The following is a 17932-nucleotide window of genomic DNA, read 5'->3' as shown; positions in this document are numbered from 1 at the left end:
TGATAGGTATATATTTTACAATTATGGCCAGGGAAGAAACACAGATCTTGCTCAGACTTTTGAAAAAATTTATTTAGGCAATTTAAGAGTACGAGCAATACCTCGTGGCAGAAAAAATTCTTTTTTTTTTGCATAAAAAAACACTTATATCAGTAAATTGACCTGAATTAAGTGTTTCCAGGGAACCAACTGAAGGAGAAACATCAAAACTTTTAATTGGTAGTAGTAGACTGAAAAAAATGACAGCACAGTAGCATGAAAAAATCACTTTCTGGACGAGAAAAGTAAAAATCTTAACCTTCTTTTAAGACTGAATCTTCAAGCTTAACCACAGCAAATCTTATTTCCTCGCTTTGTTCCAAGCGTGTTGTTGGATTGGCAAAATGTACTGAAATCCCAGCCAATCGCCGTATGAGATTTCATTAAAGAGAAAAATATAGCAAGTCATCCTAACGTTGCAAATGACTCATCAGTTGCCTTAGGAAACGCTGCCCTGAGACAGGCATGCGGCTGAAGAGGAAGAGCACGGGAGGCGAAGGCCACTCCCCCGGCCAGTCTCCCTTCAGGAGCGCAGCCTTTATAAAGGACCTCTCTGCAGACACTGCATTCTTTTATCCTGTATTTCACAGAGAGTGCACAGAAGCTGCAAGAAGCGCCCTGTGAACTAACCACAGAAACTTCACAGCCACTTGTTTTTGTACAAGAGAAGCAAATAGGAGATCATGAGAAAACTTTAAAGGTAGGGGAACATACCTTTTTGTAACTCTCTAATTTAGTTTGGACATTCAAAATAAGAATGTAGACTTTCTTTTAACAAATTGCAGGAGCAGAAAGGAGAAGATCCATTCTCAGGATGGGGTCACAGTCCTGGTTCATGGGTCATGAACAAGTTTCCTCTGTTAAATGGGAAGCAAAGCTTCTCAAGATCCATGCTGCTTTGGAGTAGGTTTCTAGGAGATGGCTTCAGAGGAAGGGTTATAATCTACTTAGTGCGGTCTAAAACTGATAATGTTTTTTCATGAAGAATGAGTATGCAGAACTAACGAAGATGAACCAAATAGTAGGGAACCATAGATAGAACAGTATATGCATCGTGAAGCTGCCGCTCTTGGTCGTTCTATCTGATGCCTGTGCAGGCGCTAACTTGTGCCCACCCTTCAACTTCACACTGGCCTGTTGCCAATGCGGAAACAAGAAGGTCTGTTTTGGTAAAGAATAGCATGCTTTCTCTAGGTTTATATCCACAGATATGAATAAAGTGAAACTTCATATCGTAATACAAGTGTTTCTTTATCAGACTTTTTTGGATTGCAGTAGGAAGTTTGAGCCTGGCCAATGGCTGTGATGCAAAAAGCAGAACTGAGCACAAACTTAGATTCAATGGTAGGGGTCTATTATTGGGGTTGCGGAGGGGAAAGAGAAGAGGAAGGAAGACGAGGTATTTCTGGATGTGTTCACAACAATCAGATGTTTTCTAGATTTCATTTGTACAATTAACATGCTATCCAGGGTTATGAAAGACTAACACAAATGTAACTTTCTACAGACAGAGGCACAATCTGAACTTCTGCTGACATTGCTGTGTAATTCGATGGACTGGCGGAGGATTTTTGTCAGTGATATGGCTGCACTGGCAGCAGTCTCTAGTGTAGACCCAGTTAAACAACACAGAGGGGGTAATTTAACCTAAGAGGAGGGACACAGTAGAATGGGTTGAGCACAAATGCAAAATGAAAATAAGCTCCAAAGAGAGAGAGACCTTACTTGATTTCTTTATTTACCATAAGCATCTCCAGTAGTACTGAATCAAGTGCCTAGTTAGTCAGATAGAAACACTTGAATAAAAGTGACTGGATTTGTAAAGCAACTAGCTGCTTAATGTTTATTTATTTACTTTTTAGTTTTAAAAGTTTTATTGTGACCTCAGTTGATACTCACTGATTTACATCAGCTGAAGAATCTGTACTTTACTCACTCCAAATGTTGTCCCACAGTTTGGGAGGCACTGAGAATTTTGCCAGGCCTTGAGGTCTGAATCCTGGGTAAATTGGAGCTCCACAAAGTGAGTACAAAGACTGATCTTAGAAAGGCTATATGAAGATCAATGGATTGTGCTTTGTGGCATACAGCTATCAAAATGCATTTTAGGACTTGGGGGATGTTTTTCTGTCACAGTAGTTATGAAATCAAAAACAGGCGAGCCCTTGGTGAAACTCCAGTGATGTCTTTTGATCTATTTGATTGTAACGTTAGTTACAGTGCTAAACCAAAGCAAAAACACACAAAGACAGGTTAGAAGAGTGTAGTTTTCTAGAAATTGTTTTCTTCATTCAGTTCTGTTCATTCATTGGTAAGGCTGGTATTTGCAGATTATTACAGTGGTGTATACATTGCTGTATTTTCCTAATAATATATGCAGGAGAAGGGAAAAAAACACTAATTAGGAAAGGCCAGGGCAGATGAAAAGAATAAAATAAATTAATGGAATGCCTGTGTCAGCATGTATGTATCTCATCCTGTAGTACATTATGAGGAAGCACTGAAGGTGTGGTGATGTGGAAAACCAAGCTGTGCAAGGAAACTCAAGCCTCCAAAGAACAAGAAAGTTCGTAGTTCAGTGTATAAGAGGTACTGAGCTATCCAAGAATGAATTAGGAAGATGAAACCTGAAGATGCTAATTAAGAGCAGAGCTCAGAAGTCCAGATGCACCCATATTCCCCTGTCACAATATTTGCTACTGAAAATACACATTTCTGGGCACCATGGGTAGTGTTTTAATGTTCCCTAACCCCTTGTGTTTGCTCTCTTCAGGCACATAAAGAAGGCAAGCTTCAGAAACTGTCGGAAATGAATGGGCATATGCAGGTGCCCCATTCCTACGACTATGACCTCATTGTCATTGGTGGAGGCTCAGGTGGTCTGGCTGCTGCCAAGGTATGAGAAAAAAGTTACGATTTTCTTGTAAGTAGGTGAGTGACATCCTGATCAGCTTGGATCTGCATATCTTTAACACTGTAGGGGCATCACATTTATTCCTGATCAGCAGGAGTTCTTTTGAAGTTAACCCCAATGATATTAATTCCCATATGTTCTGAAGAAGAAAAATATAAAAATGTCATGGAATATATCTCAATAAAGTGAAACTTGGTTCCCCTGTATCCCCACTAGTGGGAGATGATGTTGTTAGAAAGCAGTGTGTAGATATCTCAACAGTGGCTTTTATTAGTAGTTGAAATAAAACTAAAATTCAACGAATAATTGGAAAAGCTTTAAAAACTTTTCCAAATTAACATCAAAAGGTTTTTAGTTGTGTCTGGTGTTAGTATATGCGCAGAAATAATTGTGTATATTGTTTTCATTTCTGACAGTGCTTTTCAATAGGGGAGATTTTATGTAATTTGTGAGCCTACACAGCTACATAAATGAAGACTTTACCTGTAACTTAAGCAGAGTTAGGATCTCACCCTTCATTTCTAGGGTCTTGTACTTCCTGCCTGTAGCCAAGTAATTTATGATTTTTGGCTGCGTTATTCCTTTTAGAAACATACTTAGAATTGATTGACAGAATCTGAAGCAGTGCAGAATTTACCAGCTCTCTTCAACTCTTAGAACTGCCATTATCCCAGATATTTGAAATTTGCTGAAATGTAGTGTAATTCAGTTACTCTCCCTTACATCAGTAGATAGGGACATTTTACCTCTTCTCGTTGTAGCAGAATTATCTATTTAGAAACAAACTGGGCATTCCTAGAAATAACTAACTATTTCATTGCTCAAGACCTGAAACCAGGTTGTTTCTTCAGACAGGAGACATTCCTGTTTTTCTTGAGAAATGAGGGAGGTAAATGAAAAATGAAAGAAAATGAGAACATTTTCATTGTACTGTTGGATTTAAACTTTGGTCCTTTGGAAGAACTTTTGTTATAATGGGAGAGTGCAGAGCTGGGTAGTAGATTGTAATGTGCAATAAGTCCATGATCTTTTCTGGTAGGTTGCTGGTTTCCCATTAACAGGGACACTATTGTCATGGCCTAGGATGAAAGATAAAAGCTAGAAAAATTAGGAGACCTCACAAAATAAGTAGACATGAATTTTGAGGGAGTGGGGATGTTTTAAGACAAAAGAGAACAACAAGAGTAGAAAAGAGTAACAGCCTGCAGTAATTGCATTAAGGCGACTGCTTTGCTTTATTGTATACATATGTCAGGTCGTGAGGCTACAGCAGTGATGTTAATTGCATCATTTCTCAGGCTATGGGTCAGAAAAGGTGTGTAACTAGGAAGATAAATTGCCTTATTTCTTCAATTTAGTTTAGAAAGCAGACGAGATTGCATAATAGAGCAGAGGATGATAGATCAAAAATCAGCATTGCTGTCAGTAGGAATGTGTATATTTCAAGTCGATTTCATTAAGTTGAAGTGAAACTGTCTTACATATATAAACTTCTGGCTCATACTTAGTTTATTTTTTTTTGAGTGAATTAACATAGATGGCTTTAAAAAGCAAAGCAAAGCAAAACAACCCCCCAACTACACAGCTCTTATACCAAGTTCCAGATACCTACACTCAAGTTTGCACCGGTTCAGCTAAGTTGATCAAATGCATGCCTCACATTATGGCGCGTGCACCTTTGCATCAGATGTCTTCCCTTTCCTCTCTGTCTGTACTCAGAGCTTGTTATTTCGGGGGCATGTCTCCACAGTGAGTGCAAGCACTGCCAAGCTGACTCTGTGCAACCTAACCACAGACCCAGACCAAAGCACCAGGCCACCAATAGCAGCTTATACAGAACAGCTCCAACCCTGAACAATCTTGTTGTGTTCATGCAGCACTGACCTGAATGCAGCAAGGTTTGAAAGCCTGTGGGGCAGGGTTTGTTAGTGTGGGCATCTCACTGTGCGGCAGTGATTATATCTGTTCGTGATCTCTACTGATGTGTCGATACAATACTGCACTGTATTATGTGAACATGTAGCACCTCAGGACTAGTGTTAGCTGGGAATCTGTGCATTCTAACACTGGTAAAGCTATTTCAATTCCTGTATAAGAGTTGTCATGTAAGGGAGCATTAATAACCCATCTCAATCCCTGAATGCCTCTCTGAGGAACTTTCTCAGAAGTTCTACTAATGCATGGAAATGAGCTTCTTGGCCAACCTTGAACTGTAATTGGAAGCAGAAGCCCAATACATTAATTTTTTCCAAAGTTGTCCGCAGTCTGCATTGTTTTAAATACATGATTTATATTTTGCGTGAAATAAGATACATTTAAAATTGAAATTTTGATTGTCAACTATTTGGATTAACAAGTATTACTAGTAATATACTGCTGAAGGCTGTCAGCTCCTCCCAGACCAACCCCAAGGCCTAAGGGTAATATCCTGTGCCTATAGTTGCAATTATTTACATCTCTAAGAACTCATCATGTGATGCAACACAGTTATGGTTACTCTAAGTATCAAAGTTACTTTTCTGTGTTTCACCAGGAATTTGTTGTTGTTCTTTCCCAGCTATGTAGTGCTTACTTAAGTGATTTTCTCGGGTACCAGTTATTGCCAGTGATTTTTACCTTTCTTTCAGAAAGTGCAAAGGTAATAATGGAGCCAGTATACAAATTCCAGTTCTCAGTATCATGTACACAGATTGCCTGTAGAATTGTTAATGAAACTTCTTAGGGGAAATGTCTTGAAATACAACAATCACTTTTCTAGTATTGATGACATCTGCACATCCTGACAGTCAGAGCAGCTTATCACAGGTTGACTAGTTTGAAGAATAAGAGCTGGTCCTGACACCTACAGATTGAACTCAAAATTGAGCGTTCCTTTATACTGCAGGGAAAAAGACTGGATAAACAGTTGTAGTACTTGGCCACATGAGTGCTTATATCATTGCACGATGTGGTTTCAAACAAATGTCCCAGAAACTATTTTTGAAGGGAAAATTGGATAAATGAAGAGTTCATTAAATATATTGAAAATAAATGGCATGTTTGGAAATGTTGTAAAGAAAATGACAGCATCGAGGAGAGAAGAGGTTTGATTCCCTGTCAGAGTCCTCTGTGTACCAACTGGTGCTGTGCTGTTTGTGAAGCAGGATGAATGCCTATTTTTCCCCTTCATCTTTTTTCCTACTGAGTGCACAGATTAATTCTGAAGATTAATGACTGTCTAGCTGTGCCCTTGCAAATCATTCATTATTACTTAATTAAGAGTCATGAAGCTTTTCAGCAATGCATGATGTTATCATCTACTCCATTTACCCTCTAATATTTAGATACATGTCTTATTTAATTTGTTTTGCAGGAGGCTGCCAAATATGACAAGAAAGTGATGGTGCTGGACTTTGTCACACCTACGCCTCTGGGAACATCATGGGGTAAATTTCTCTCTATTGCAAACCTGTTATGAAGGAACATTATTTACTAAGAGACTCTCATTCTCCTTTGGGATCAGGCACCCTGATATGGAAAACACATTCCATTCCTTTCTCTTAGGTCTTGGAGGAACATGTGTAAATGTGGGCTGTATACCTAAAAAATTGATGCACCAGGCAGCTTTACTGGGACAAGCCTTGCAAGATTCACGTAAATTTGGATGGCAGTTTACAGAAGAAGGTACAGAAAGATAACTTTTTTTTTGCAGTTTTGTCATTTGTGCCAAAAATACAGAGATTTTTTTTCACAGTCAAGCGCTTGATGCAATTAAGCATGTTCCAGCTTTAACAAAGTGAGGCAACTTCAGAGAGACTATACATGAATTGAAGTGCTTTTCAGATTGAAAGGCTGCAGTGCTTGCCGCTTTGCGGCATTTGTTCTGTTTTTAATAGCTTATGATCATACCAGTATTTGATAAGACTGGTGTGTGGATAAAACCAATAAAATATTTCTCCATTTCTGAATGTAACCTAGTATCCAAGGGAAGACCCCAGAATGTCCTCTGTTAGAAACAGAGACTTTCTTATAATTGCAAACAAGGATTTCCTTTCCCTCAGTTTCCCTCACTACTGCATAGACAGATGAATTTTCTTTATTTTAGCTCTGATGTGCATGTTTATAGGATTGGGATTTATTTAGTATATAATCCTGTAGAGGGGAATATGCAGAAGCACCCCTCCGAGATGCATAATCTTCATTTTTTGAGCAGTGACACCTGCTCGCAGCACATGTCCATTGAAGAATATTGATTAGGAGATAAATCTAAATGTTTCATGTTTCAAAGACTATGGCTGTGCTAATAAAAGGGAAAAATATCTCAAATGGCCGGCAGGAGGAAAGTCATCCACTGCTTTTTAGTCACATGATCTGATTCACTGTGACCTCTTGTGTTGTCTCTGCTGCTGTAATTCTTCAAATTTCAGTAGGATTACCCTGGAGTAAAGTAGGAATAAGACAAAGGTGACTAGGTCATGACAAAAAATCTGTCTGGGAGTACAAGGTTGCCTGTGGAAAAAAAGGGCTCACAGGTTGAAAGATGCATCTTTATTTTATTTATAACAGTCAAACACAACTGGATGACTATGACGGAGTCTGTTCAGAATTACATTGGCTCACTGAACTGGGGCTATCGGGTGGCACTGAGAGAGAAGAAAGTCACGTATGAGAATGCATATGGAGAATTCGTTGGACCACACACGGTTAAGGTACTACCTAGCCATGTTTGCTGGGTCTTCCTGTAGTGCTTTATCAATAAAGATGCTTTTCAGATGGAATATTCTTTCCCTTGTTAGGACTGGAAAGTACTCACTTCAGACTCTTTCTTTGTCCAACAGGCAACAAATAAAAGAGGAATTGGGAAGCTGTACACAGCTGAGAGATTTCTCATTGCCACTGGTGAAAGACCACGTTACCTGGGTATCCCTGGAGACAAGGAGTACTGCATTAGCAGGTAAAAATGGGGAGGAATATGAAATAATTCATCGTGTGTAAATGCTCAACCTGCAAGAGACAACAGTAAAGTATGAACAGGGCTGCTTGCTTGCTGTTTTTTTTTCTATGTAACTTTTCGTTGAAGCAATATAAGCAGAGGAGAATAGTGATAGACAGATATCGAGGTACTGAGAACATTTGTGTCTAGTAAACACCATAGGACTGTGGGCGGCTGGCTAGGATGGTTCTGTTTTTAGCTGATAACAGCAGTAACTGAGAATGTTCTAGATCATATGTATGCCCATCATAAAATTAATTCTTCAACTCAGTCCCAGTTGCCATTACACACCCTTTCTCCCCGTCCGTTATGGTCTGTTTCAGTTCACATACTGAGGTTTGTTCATAATGAAGAACACTGTCTGCTTGGAGAAAACCTTCCTGCTCAAGTGTCAAGGAAAAAGGGGCTTCCAAAGCAGTCCCTGTTGTGAAGCCAGTTGAAACGTGCCTGTCTTCATGCCTTTTGGCAGTCTTGAAGCTCAGACCAAATTTTTTCCAGCCACTCAGTGGAACGAACTCAGTTTTTGGGAAGACTTGTTCCAAATGTCTGGTTAATTGATGAAACCAAGCAAAATTAGCATGGTTTTGACAAAAAATTGTGATATGCAGATGACGTGTGTTTTCATTTAAAGCTAGCTTTTAAGTTACCTCTTAATGTAGAAACAGTGGTTGAAATTACAGGCCTGCAAACCTGTAACAATGAAATAAATGACTGGCATAATCCCTGTGAAACCAAAATGCCATGTGTTTATGTTTCCCTGCTAGTAAATAGTAGTGAAATTGGATGTAACATAGTATCACCTCTAAGGTGCTGCTTTAAAAGAACATTAAGGCAGATAATATCACCTCTAAGGTGCTGCTTTAAAAAGAACATTAAGGTGCCAGGGTCAGGAACTCCGGAGCTAAGGAATATCACACTGAAGCTGTCTGTGTAATCTCAGTTAGGTTCCCTGGGGAATAGGAACTATGATGTAACCTGTAATTACACTATCACATGCTATTTTGTTCCACAGCAACATTTGCAGAGAGCATCTTGTTTAGCCTCTGCGGTGGCTCACTGAAAGACACCTTTTTTAGATTTAAAGCTTTTGAGAACTTAATTGCCAGACTATAACAAGTCTCTGCTGAGCAGGCATGACACCTCCATCACTCCCTGCTTCCCTGAGAAGCCCTGGCTTCATAGTCTAGCTCCAAAGTATGGTAGAACTGAAGTATCTTGATGAAGCAGTTGAAAGAAATGGAAGGCAGGCAGATAAAACGTTTTCCATAATTTCGTACTTCTAGTTCTGCCTGCTGCTGTGATTTGCATTAATTTATTTTATTGGCAGGGTATATTTGGCTCTGTGTATAAAGCTTTAGCAAAAGTATGTCTTCAAAAAAGTGAAGATGGCATGTTTCTCTACATACTGAGCCTCTTCTTGTGAGTTGTACCTCTGGAGAGTTAAAGGTTGCAGCAAAATATTTGCAGCAAGATTTGAAAAAAAAAGACATTTTTTCAACAATTTATCATTCGTTATTGTAAAAGCCCTTAGCATTTTTAGTGATTCACAGTATTTCATATTTATTTTTATGCTCCTAATTAGAACTTTTTAATCTGCCATATATTGATCTTGTATTTCAGCTGAATTTCCTAAAAAATGTTTGCTTTTTTTTTTTTAAGTGAGAAGGAATAGGAGTAAAGTCCTATTCATTCAAAAAAAAAAAAAAAAGAAGTAGAAAAATATAAAGAGCAATATACTTTTCCGGTTGTCTCTGACTTTCTTTTCTTTTTTTCCTTTTTTTCCAGTGATGATCTTTTCTCTCTGCCTTACTGCCCAGGGAAAACCCTGGTGGTTGGAGCTTCTTATGTTGCCTTGGAATGTGCAGGATTTCTTGCAGGTCTTGGATTAGATGTCACTGTAATGGTGAGATCCATTCTTCTAAGAGGATTTGACCAGGATATTGCAAACAAAATTGGTGAATATATGGAAGAACACGGAATCAACTTTATTAAACAGTTTGTGCCAATCAAGGTAGGCTGAAAGTGGTGCATGACTGTGACTGAATGATTATTCATTCTAATGTGATTGATTACTTATTGTAATGTTTTAAGATACAGATTATTTTACTGAATACAAAAGTTGAATTCACAATACAGGATCTGCTACAATATAGGTTAATTTTTGTTTGTTTTAAACTGAATAAGTGTATCAAAATTATATAATGAGAAACACAATTTAGTCTTATTAAAATCATCTGAGATTCCAGAATTCATTGTCTTTATCAAAACTAGATTGCTTAGCATATTGTGCATTAAAAATCTTGTTACAGTTGCTGGTCCTGATTCTGCAAATGCTGAATGTGCTTACATTTCAGCAGTTCTCCAGAAATCAGTGGGACTGCTTGCAAGCTCAGAATTAAGTAGGTATACAGTTTCCTGCAGGACCAGAGTCAGTGCATCACACATAGTCATATTTTTCATTGTCAGTTCTCAAATTCTCAACCAGCACATACTGCTTATGTTGCCCAGGCCAAGCGGACTACTCTGAAAAGTAAATGGGCTTTATAAGTATGCACCTATATCCTCTACTTGGCAGAATTTTTGAATACTTACTTAATTTTCCTTGAGTTCAGTAGGGGTACTCATGCAGTTAGTTATGTATATGTGTAGGCAAATTCAGGCTGAAAAACAGATTAGATAAGCTGTGGAGCTTAATGTAAAATTGCCTTATCAAAGACTTCAGAGGGTGCTAACAGTATTTTTCTTAATGGTTTTTCACAATGATTAGTGCTTAATTATTATAAAATAGGAAAAAATGTATTAAGCAATCTTCCATTTGGCATTATGCCAGAGTGTTAGAGTTTAACACTCAGGGGATTAAAGCATTAAATAGAGTGAAGTCCCTTCTTTTTCACCCTTAGCAGTATCAGTAGTAGTTTAAAACATGCACTTGCCAGTTGCTGTTCTGCAGATGTGATCCCTCTCAGAAAGTATGAAATTTGCTCTGAGAGGTCAAAGTGGATGTTTCAAGAAACTTTATGCTCTTATTCATGTTTGTGTTGCAGAAATGCCATGGTGTATGAAAGGCAGGCATGAGTATCTGTCTTTTAAATGTTTCAGGTTTGGCTGTTTGTAGTCTTTTCTGGGGGATGGGGAAGGAGGAAGTTGATCTAAGAAGCAGCAGAACATTTCAGCTAGGTGGTGAGTGGTCTCCTCAAGATGCGCTCTGCAGAGAGGAGTCCCTCACCCTAATCATAAAATGCACTTTTGTGTATTTTACCGAGTCCCTTCACTTTATGTTGTTGATTTCAATGGGAATAAAACATTTGGCCCTGTTTCTAGTTGAGAGTACCCTTGAACATAAATTGCTGGATACGCTTTTAGCAGGCCTCTTCACCTTCTCTTCTCTTCTTTTCCAATGTTATTTCTGAAGTTATGCGTATTGTGCTTATGAACGAACCTTCAGTGGGACATTTGAAGACAGAAAACGAATTTTTATAAATAATGCTGCCTTAGAATAGGAGCAGTTCAACATGGTGATCTTTTGAAGCTGGTAGAACAGCACGAAAGGTGTGTGTGTGTGGGTTAATTAAAAAAAATACAGGGGAAACAGAATTTGATTAGAAATTTTCCTTTTTCTATCGCCAAACATGGAATATATATGAAGCAAGAACTAGGGCAGTTGTTGAAATGTACATTCTTTCTTTCGTAGAATGAACACTAAAAGTTTCACAAAATGGGTGTGTTAAACACACATATCTATTGTATGTACAGCCAGCCATAGGAAGCAGCTGGAACCTTGCAGTTCCAGGGCAGTGAGAGAAGGACTGTACTTGAGGATATAGTCCCTTCCTCACAGTCCAGTGAAAATTAATAGGACAAAAGAGAACCCCCCTGTGTAGCTTCAAATTCCATCTGCTTGTTTTGTTGATTATTTATCAGGAATAATGAGTGTTTGGAAAAAGCCAGTAGCATCATTCTTTCTGCTTTTTGTTTTCTGTTGTTGGCTTTTGATGTTGCTTTTTACAAACCATGATTGTGTTGCTCTCAACAAAGAGCATGGGTGCAAAAAGATTCACGTCTGATTCTTTTGTTGCTTTTGCTTTGCTGGAACAGGCTGTAATCTACTGCAGTTATGGGAGCAAAAATGAGCTGCTGGATCCGTGGCTAAAACTAGGAATATTTATTTCAGTTGACTGTGGAATTTTGGTTCTTCAGTTTTTTAAGCTGCTAGTGTTTTTCAACCATTTAGAGCCAGCTGCTGCCCCCTCCTGCAAGGCAGTAGGGGCTTTATGTGTCAGACTGAATCATTCAAACAGGGCAAAGGCCTGTCCTGCCAAGGGCTGGACTGTGATTGTGGCTCCTCCACGTGTGGAAGGCACACTGATCTTCTAGCGGCAGCTGAAGAAAATATCTGATGCTGCTTCACAGTCTTGAAAGAGTTCCCTTTCCTCTCGCCTCCTCTGTCCTCAGAAACCGGACTAGCAGCTTATGCTATGAGCTTGGACAAGAACCTAGCCATCAACACAACTTTTAGAAACTGAGTATTATTGTGTTCGTTATAAGAATGAATGCAGAGAGGTAAAATAATATGTTTAAATATGCAAGTAATCAGAAATCTAGAGGAAGGTAACAATCTTTAGATGGAATGCTTCAATTTTAGGTCATGATGAAAAATGTTCGCTTTCAATGGTAAGTGGTGGGACAAGGATATGTTTGCATATCTTTATTTGAAACTAAAAATTTGTTTTCAAACACTGTAGATTGAACAGATTGAGGAAGGAACTCCTGGAAGATTGAAAGTTACAGCCCAATCCACAGTGGGGAACCAAATAATCGAAGGCGAATACAATACTGTGAGTCCTTCATAATAAACCCTCAACATATGTAAAGATTATTTTTATTAATATTAATATTAATGATTGTTTTTAATCATTACAATATGCTAATTGCATACAATCAGCAGGTAATGTATGTGAAGTCCCAGAATCCATGCACATAAGCCTCAGGTACCTTACCAAATCACTTGCATGCTTTTGAAAACTCTGTTTTCTAGCTTTGGGATGTAGAGAAGCTTGGTCATGTGAAATTCGTTGCAGGATTTGTCTCCAAGGAGATATTTGTCATAAACTATAAGTAATGATTTATAATAGCTTTCATAGTAACTGAAGCCTGCTGTTCTGGAGCTAGCATAAAACTATGACCCTGTGAGAGCTAGGCCCAATGTCATGTTTTGTCAAGATCTGTTGTTGATGCAGCATCTTCATGAAAACACCTAATGCCCTGTGGCAAGTCAGTCAGAGAGAACTTTATTACACATCTAAAACAGTAAAATTGCACTGTGTGTGCCATGTGAGTACATAAAGGTATGCCATTATATGTGTGATTGGCTGTTTCCATCACCTCTCACCCCACTCATTTTCTTAGGCCTTGATGCTGAAAGGAAAAAAAATGTGAATAAATTGTTTTGAGCTACTCAGAATGCATAAAGATAAGCATTTGCAAGCCTGGGACTTCAGACTGCAAGTACTTTATGCCAGTGACCTTGTTCACCTGTATAGTGCTCCATTTGTTCCTTAACAGCGATATTCCTCAGTGCCTATGATAAAATTAAACAATAACAGCAGTGCTGTTGAAAAGTGTTTTAGTACTTTTTTTTTTTTCGGTCCACAGTAGTGAATTTTTTTTTGTTTACGAATCAGTGCCATATTTTCTTTAAGGAAATTTCTGATTTCTCATTGCTATTACATCTTTTCCTGAAATGCTGTCACTCAGTATAGAAGCTGTGAGCTGTATGTGACTCATTCGAAGATCTTCAGCTTTGAAGATCTGGCATGCTTGATCAGCTAAGGGACTTGAAGCAGGTCTCGGACTTCTTCCGTGCAGTTCCTAGCTGTCATAGGCAAAGCACTGTGTAATTACCTGGGCAATTGTCCAAGACTGCAAAGCACAGAGCACCTTTCCTTTGTGATAGCACGCATCTGAATTTGTTGTGCTTGTTAAGGTAGCAAAGTTGGTGGGATGAGTAAGAATTTAGCCTGGTCTGTGCATCATTCTGAACAAATGTTGGTTTGTGTGGAGATAATGTTCTTTGGCAGTCACTTCGTTGAGAGCCTCTATAAATAAATGATGATGTTTTCTGATCACAGCAAAGATCATTTTACAGTCTTTTTATTTGTCTAAGCACCTTAGTTTTCTTCCTAAAGAGGCTTTTACTTATAGATCAGTTCATGGTCATCTTTTTGGTAAGAATATGGTATAACACTTCAGTATGAAAAGCATGAGGAAATAAAATAATCTGACCGTAACTGATTTGCTTAGAAAACTCTTGGGCTATTTTTCCAAGAAAAGATATTTGTCTATATTTAATCTTAGAAATAAAACCTGGTACTGTTAGATCACAGTGAGGGCGTGTCTTGTCTTGAGCTCTGAGAAATGTAGAATGGGTAACAAACATGTTTATCTTACTGTGACTAAGCCAAAGCTACTAATATGTAATGAAAATAGTAGATAGCAACATGTAAATGCACTTTTGCGGTTTTAGAAAGTAACACGTGCATTGTTGTTTTGCAGGTGTTGCTAGCCATTGGAAGAGATGCATGCACAAGAAAAATTGGTTTGGACAAAGTTGGAGTGAAGATCAATGAAAAGTAAGGACAGATGTCTGTGCAGCACTGACTAGTGAGCTTGTGTCATTTGCTCTTACTGTGACAGTGGAACTGCATACACGTTCAGTTGCTTTGAGGAAATTATTTTTCCCCTGTTTGCTTATACTTGGATAGGAGATTATTTAGCAGGTAGCTCTGCTTTGTCACACAGCGTTGCCACATTTGCTTTTTTGATATTGAAATGTCAGTTCCTAAATGCGAAGAGTCAAAAGCGTCTGTTCTATTCTGTCTAGGTTCACATACCGGAGTCTATCAGCTTGTTCCAGTGACTGGGCTTTTTAGGATCTGTCAATTGTTCCCTGTACTCTTTTATTCCTATGTCCTTGTTTTTATATCTACCACCTCTTGGGCTATAGATTCATTCATTAATACAAATGAAATGAATGCTTTTAATGTGGTGGGGTTTGTTTACAATTTTTTAATGTAAATGCTGCTGTATGTTTATTTTGGAATATAAGGTCAAAGTAGCATTCCTTAAACTCACAGTTGGAGTTGGTGATGTGTTTTAGTTTTTGGAGGAGTTTCTTTTTCAGTCTTAGAGCAACCCCTGGGAACAATCTGTTTCTGGTAGAGAAGTATTTCATGTTTGATGTTGTGAGGTGGCTATGCAAGAGAGTGGACCTACTGGTAACCTTTTCAATATTGGTTACTTTAAAGTAAGTAGACATGAGGGACCCAGGCTGTGCTCCCCTTGAAGAAAATGAGCAGGGCCACGAACTTTCCTTGTTAGTCTGTGGGAGAGCAGTGCGGAGGACAGGTTGCATATGATCACAGTGGCTGATGTTGCTAAAGGGAATTGTTGCAGTGTTATAAATAAGTGAGAATTTTGGTTCACCCAAAATTGGCAGACCCGTGCTGTCTTGTAGAACAGTACATATCTTCTTGACACCATGACGACCATTACCAGCTTAATGTAATAAACCATAAAATTGTTAGTATAGACTGTATATTTGTTAACAAGAGCAAAATCAAGAAAGCTGGATTTTAAGATGGGAATTACCAATGGTCCCTCTAATTTCTTAAGTAACTGTGTGGCTGTTTCTATGCCTGTCTGTGTAGGTGTCCCTGTTACATGTGTTTCTTGCAGTGGCTACTGCACTATTTAATATATTAATAAAGTAGGAAATATTAATAATTTAAAAACTTCCATTAGTTCAATACATTTAACACTAAAAAGCTTGCTGACTGCCCCTTGAGTAAGGTATCTAACAGCAGGACCTGTCTCGATGTAGAAGCCTGTAGAAGCCTGAAGACTAAGTTTATAGAACCTACTTCAGCCAGTGGGTTGGAATTTCAGCAGTGGAGAAATTCTTTCATTCTACAGCTTGAGTGGGAGAGTGTCTCTTCCTGTGATTCCTGGAGGTTGCCAATATGCAGCTCAGATGGTAGTTAAGTATGCTGAGGGAAGGATTTATGCCTCACCAAAGAATTAATTCAGGAGATGAGTCATAACTTCATGGGATACTTCCTTATCCAGTGTGTAAATTTCTGTGGGTTTAGGAGAGACACTAATCTGCACTGGTTTACACTCTTGCCCAAGGTTGTAACATTACGATCAGAACTTCTTTCCTTTGTATTTCAAGTACATGTTTTTCTCTTCAGCAAAAGTTATTTACCCCTCCAGTCTTCACAACAGAAGACTTATATCTTTTTTTCTTGTTAATGCAAATTGTAGAACAGGGAAAATCCCTGTCAATGATGAGGAGCAAACAAATGTGCCATATATCTATGCTGTTGGAGATATACTACAGGACAAGCTGGAACTCACACCAGTGGCAATCCAAGCAGGAAGACTGTTAGTTCAAAGGCTTTATGGTGGAGCAACCATTAAGGTGAGTAACCAGTTGCCATGAAACACTGTTATTGCTCTAATTTTAAGTGCAGTATGCAAGTTTGTTTGTTTATGGAAAACTCTCAGTAGGCTTTTAAGGATTAGCTTCAATGATTGCTTTAATTTTCCCCTCACAAAGATATTGCTGCAGATATGTTCTTCTTATAGTATAGGTTGAAATTAATACCTTATGGATTCAGTAATAGTCTCTTTTTCCTAGTAAGAGATTTTATTTTTCTCTCTGGGTATAGCGATAATAAAATTAACTGAGATGATTTAACCGGGTTTTAACAGTACTGCCTTCCCTGTAAATGTCAGCAATCACCCAAGTTTCATTAAATTCGTCAACTCTAGTTCACAGACAATTTACTCTTACCTGCATTCCATAAGTAGGATGTAAAAGGGGGTTGTGATGCTCTTAACTTTCAGTGTTATTTGCACTACTATTTTTACTTCCCGTTCTTGTGTTTTCATTGTAGTACATAGTGAGTTCTATTGCAAATTAAATATGGAGACAAAAAAAGATCCAGTGTACCAATAGATCAACATACTTTTCTACCTGAGAAATTGAATTCATCAGTTCATTGCTTACATTTCATACTAGCGTCATTGTGGCTTGCAGTCAAGCTACATTAGTCCAAATAGCAGTAACCCGATACTTACTGTATCTTTAAACCGGGAAAAAAGGAACGTGCCTTTAAAGAACTATTATCCAAACACCCATTGATGTGGATGTTCGTCTCACCTTCATAACCATAAGGCACAAACATAAAGGTTTTCTCTTGTAAAGCCGGTTGTACTCATATTGCCTTCAGTTGTCAGCCAGATTTAGAGCTTGACTGAGTTGTTTATTTTGGATTGGCAGGTATTGCAATAATAGAATTCTGAATCAGTGTGCATCATATCATTACCTCAGCCAGGTGCACTTTAAGAAATTTGTAGGTGGAGCCAGTTGTTTTTTTTTTTATTAATACTAGGAATGTGTCTTAATTTACAGTTTGTGCCACATAACTGTCTCTAAAGGTATGAAAATCTTCATACTGCCAAGGAAAGCATCATCTCTTTCAGTGAATCCAAGAAATGAGGAACTAACTTAGATGGGATCCTGGCTTGCACTGCTGTTTTAACAAATGCAGAGAAGGTGATTGTATAAAGCATAATGAAGTGGTATGGGTAGGTGAGGAGAGAATAATAAACAGCATCTTAGTTGATCCTCAGTCACAAAAGAAATTAGAGTTGAAATTGGTAGAAATTAAAATTAGTAGAAGTTAGTTAGCTAAATTAATTAGAACAGACCAACTTGATAGTCTTCTACAATAAAATGACTAATTTGGTGGAGACGGAGAGAGCAGTGGATATTGTTTATCTTGACTTTAGCAAGACTTTTGATGCTCCCTCCCATAACATCCTCATAGACAAACTGATGAAGTATGAACTAGATATGTGGGCAGGGAGGTGAACTGAAAACTGGCTGAACTGCCAGGCTCAAAGGGCTGTGGTCAGCAGCACAAAATCCAGCTGGAGGCTAA

General features: G+C 38.3%; 1 protein-coding gene across 2 annotated transcripts in view; it reads left to right on the top strand.

Annotated features, from left to right (window-relative positions):
• The first annotated feature begins 484 nt into the window (after positions 1–484).
• The window catches only part of TXNRD1 (thioredoxin reductase 1), a 28669-nt gene continuing 11221 nt past the window's right edge, over positions 485–17932 (top strand). Inside the window, exons 1-10 of one of the 2 annotated variants that reach the window (XM_026118027.2) lie at positions 485–739; positions 2813–2935; positions 6306–6378; positions 6497–6616; positions 7499–7641; positions 7771–7886; positions 9711–9936; positions 12668–12760; positions 14478–14554; positions 16248–16404. In XM_026118027.2, the coding sequence (XP_025973812.1) occupies positions 2849–2935; positions 6306–6378; positions 6497–6616; positions 7499–7641; positions 7771–7886; positions 9711–9936; positions 12668–12760; positions 14478–14554; positions 16248–16404 (1092 nt within the window). In that variant the 5' untranslated portion in view covers positions 485–739; positions 2813–2848. Of the gene's footprint in view, positions 740–2044; positions 2063–2812; positions 2936–6305; positions 6379–6496; positions 6617–7498; positions 7642–7770; positions 7887–9710; positions 9937–12667; positions 12761–14477; positions 14555–16247; positions 16405–17932 lie in introns of those variants that run through there. The other variant, XM_026118028.2, reaches the window with a different exon arrangement.

The sequence above is a fragment of the Dromaius novaehollandiae genome, chromosome 1 (assembly GCF_036370855.1).
Source record: "Dromaius novaehollandiae isolate bDroNov1 chromosome 1, bDroNov1.hap1, whole genome shotgun sequence".
NCBI classification, from domain to species: domain Eukaryota; kingdom Metazoa; phylum Chordata; class Aves; order Casuariiformes; family Dromaiidae; genus Dromaius; species Dromaius novaehollandiae.
The sequence above is the reverse complement of the archived record's forward strand: the minus strand, read 5'-3'. Positions and strand labels throughout refer to the sequence as shown.